This window comes from Triticum dicoccoides, chromosome 1A (genome assembly GCF_002162155.2).
Source record: "Triticum dicoccoides isolate Atlit2015 ecotype Zavitan chromosome 1A, WEW_v2.0, whole genome shotgun sequence".
Classification (NCBI taxonomy): Eukaryota; Viridiplantae; Streptophyta; class Magnoliopsida; order Poales; family Poaceae; genus Triticum; species Triticum dicoccoides.
Genome location: NC_041380.1, coordinates 506,488,669 through 506,490,597, shown reverse-complemented (window position 1 = coordinate 506,490,597; position 1,929 = coordinate 506,488,669). Strand labels below are relative to the sequence as shown.

General features: G+C 55.1%; 1 protein-coding gene across 1 annotated transcript in view; it reads left to right on the top strand.

The window, feature by feature from the left end:
• The first annotated feature begins 924 nt into the window (after positions 1-924).
• The window catches only part of LOC119354188 (probable methyltransferase PMT23), a 6,690-nt gene continuing 5,685 nt past the window's right edge, over positions 925-1,929 (top strand). Inside the window, exon 1 of the mRNA XM_037620896.1 lies at positions 925-1,118. Within this exon, the coding sequence (XP_037476793.1) occupies positions 925-1,118 (194 nt within the window). The remainder of the gene's footprint in view (positions 1,119-1,929) is intronic.

Below are 1,929 nucleotides of genomic sequence, written 5' to 3'. Positions count from 1 at the left end.
GATCGGGAAGTATGCTCGGAATTTTCTCGTTTGGTACATTGTTTAAATTTGAAGTACAAACGCCACCCTACGGCCATTTTTCATAGGATCACAGTCGAATCCCAGCTGCCAATAGACACTACTACTATTTACTCCCACTGCTCACAAATATAAAATGTTCTAACCTTTTTGTGATTCAGATGTACATAGACGTGTTTTAGTCTTTTTGTTCACTCATTTCTGTTTGAATGTAGTTTATATTAAAACATCCAAAACATATGATCTTATACTGTACTTATCTATGAACCGAGGGAGTACATAGTACCTACAGTATTATGTGGTGCACTCGGCCCCCAGGAGGACACTTGCGAGTTTCATACTCCTTCTATTCTAAAATATATTGCGCCCGCGTTTTTTGAGGTTTAACTTTAATGATAAATTTAGCCAATAAGACCGACTGCGGCGGGAGCTCAATGATTAAATTTATATCTAGATTTTTTTGAGGATGCCACATCTAAGCTGGCACAAATATATAATGCAGCAACAAGAAGCAAAAAAAAAAAATAAGACAAAAAATAGACCACAAACAGAGCGGACATCAACTTAGATGTGACATAACTATATTACATCTAAATGTGTCCTGAACATGCCCTTAAATTGATGGTCAAAATTGAAACACGAGAATAGAGAAAGCACTAAATTTCGAACGAAGGGAGTAATAGCATCTCCACTTGTTCGGCCCCCAGCGCATAGGCCGGCGCTCTTTCGGGCGCTCGTCCGACGATTTTTAGGCCCTGGGAACGATCTAGGTCCCAGTCACGCCTCCAGGTGCCACCCCCAAGGCGTCGTAAATTCAAACTTTTCCATTTCCGCTACCCAAAAAACGCCACAAGTCGGCGATCACCTTGCCACAGTTCGGCGTGCAAAAGAAAGGACGTGTAGGCAATGCATCAAACGGCGGTGTCGGCCTCCGGCGTCGGAGGAGTCGGCGTGCGCGGGCTGGTCGACGTCGGCGCGGCTTCTGTGCTGGGCGTCGTCGAGGCATCATCGCTCAGGCTTGGCGGCGGCGTTGGCCTCAGTGTGGGAGTTGGCTCCGTCGTCGACGGCATCAGGTTCAGGATGAGGTCACGCTCCACCAGGTATCACGCCTTGAGCTGCTCATCGTCACTCCGGAGCATGTCCACGCCCCCCATCAGAAAAGCCAGGTCGGTGTTCCTTTTCTTCGCGGCGACGTTGGTCCGGAGCAGGTCGAGCTTGACGACGTTGTTCGTCATCAACGCCGATCACCGCGCCTCGGTTTTCTCCTCCCGCTGGGTGGCCCGGGTTTGGGCGTCGGCGAGGCAATGCTCGATGGACTCTTGCACACGCGTGGTAGCCGACTCGGTGTGTTTCACCGACTTGACCCTCTTGTTGCCGTTCGGGCGCCCGTCGGCCGCGCCCGACGTCGGCGTGTCCGGCTTGTACGTCACCGTCGGCGTAGCCCGGCGACGGCATGCAGCCCCAGGGTTGTGGCGACGACGAGAAGCCGGCCAGAGACCCGACGCTTTGCTGGCTCCAGGACGCGTACGGGCCGTGGCCGCCGGGTGGATTCATCATCCCCGCACGAGCCGGCCTCGGCTTGTTCGGCCGCGCAATCCGCCTGCCCCGCCACCGCCGCAGCCGCGAGTGCCGCCCTGTCCCGGGGCTTCTTGGCGTTGACCCCGTTTCGCCGGTCGGTGGTGACAGGCTCCCAGCGCTGAACTTCCGCCTTCCAGTCGGCGTTAGACATGCCCGGGGGCTTGGACGGCGGCCCCCCTCTGCTTCCTCTACTTCGGCTGGGTGGCGGCGGCGGCATCCGTAACGGCGCGAGGGGGCACGTATTTCTTCGGCGACATGGCGGCCGGCTGGAGGGGAGGAGGAGGAGAATGGCGGGAGGAATGGAGAATGGGAGAGAAGCCGAGGGAGGAAAGC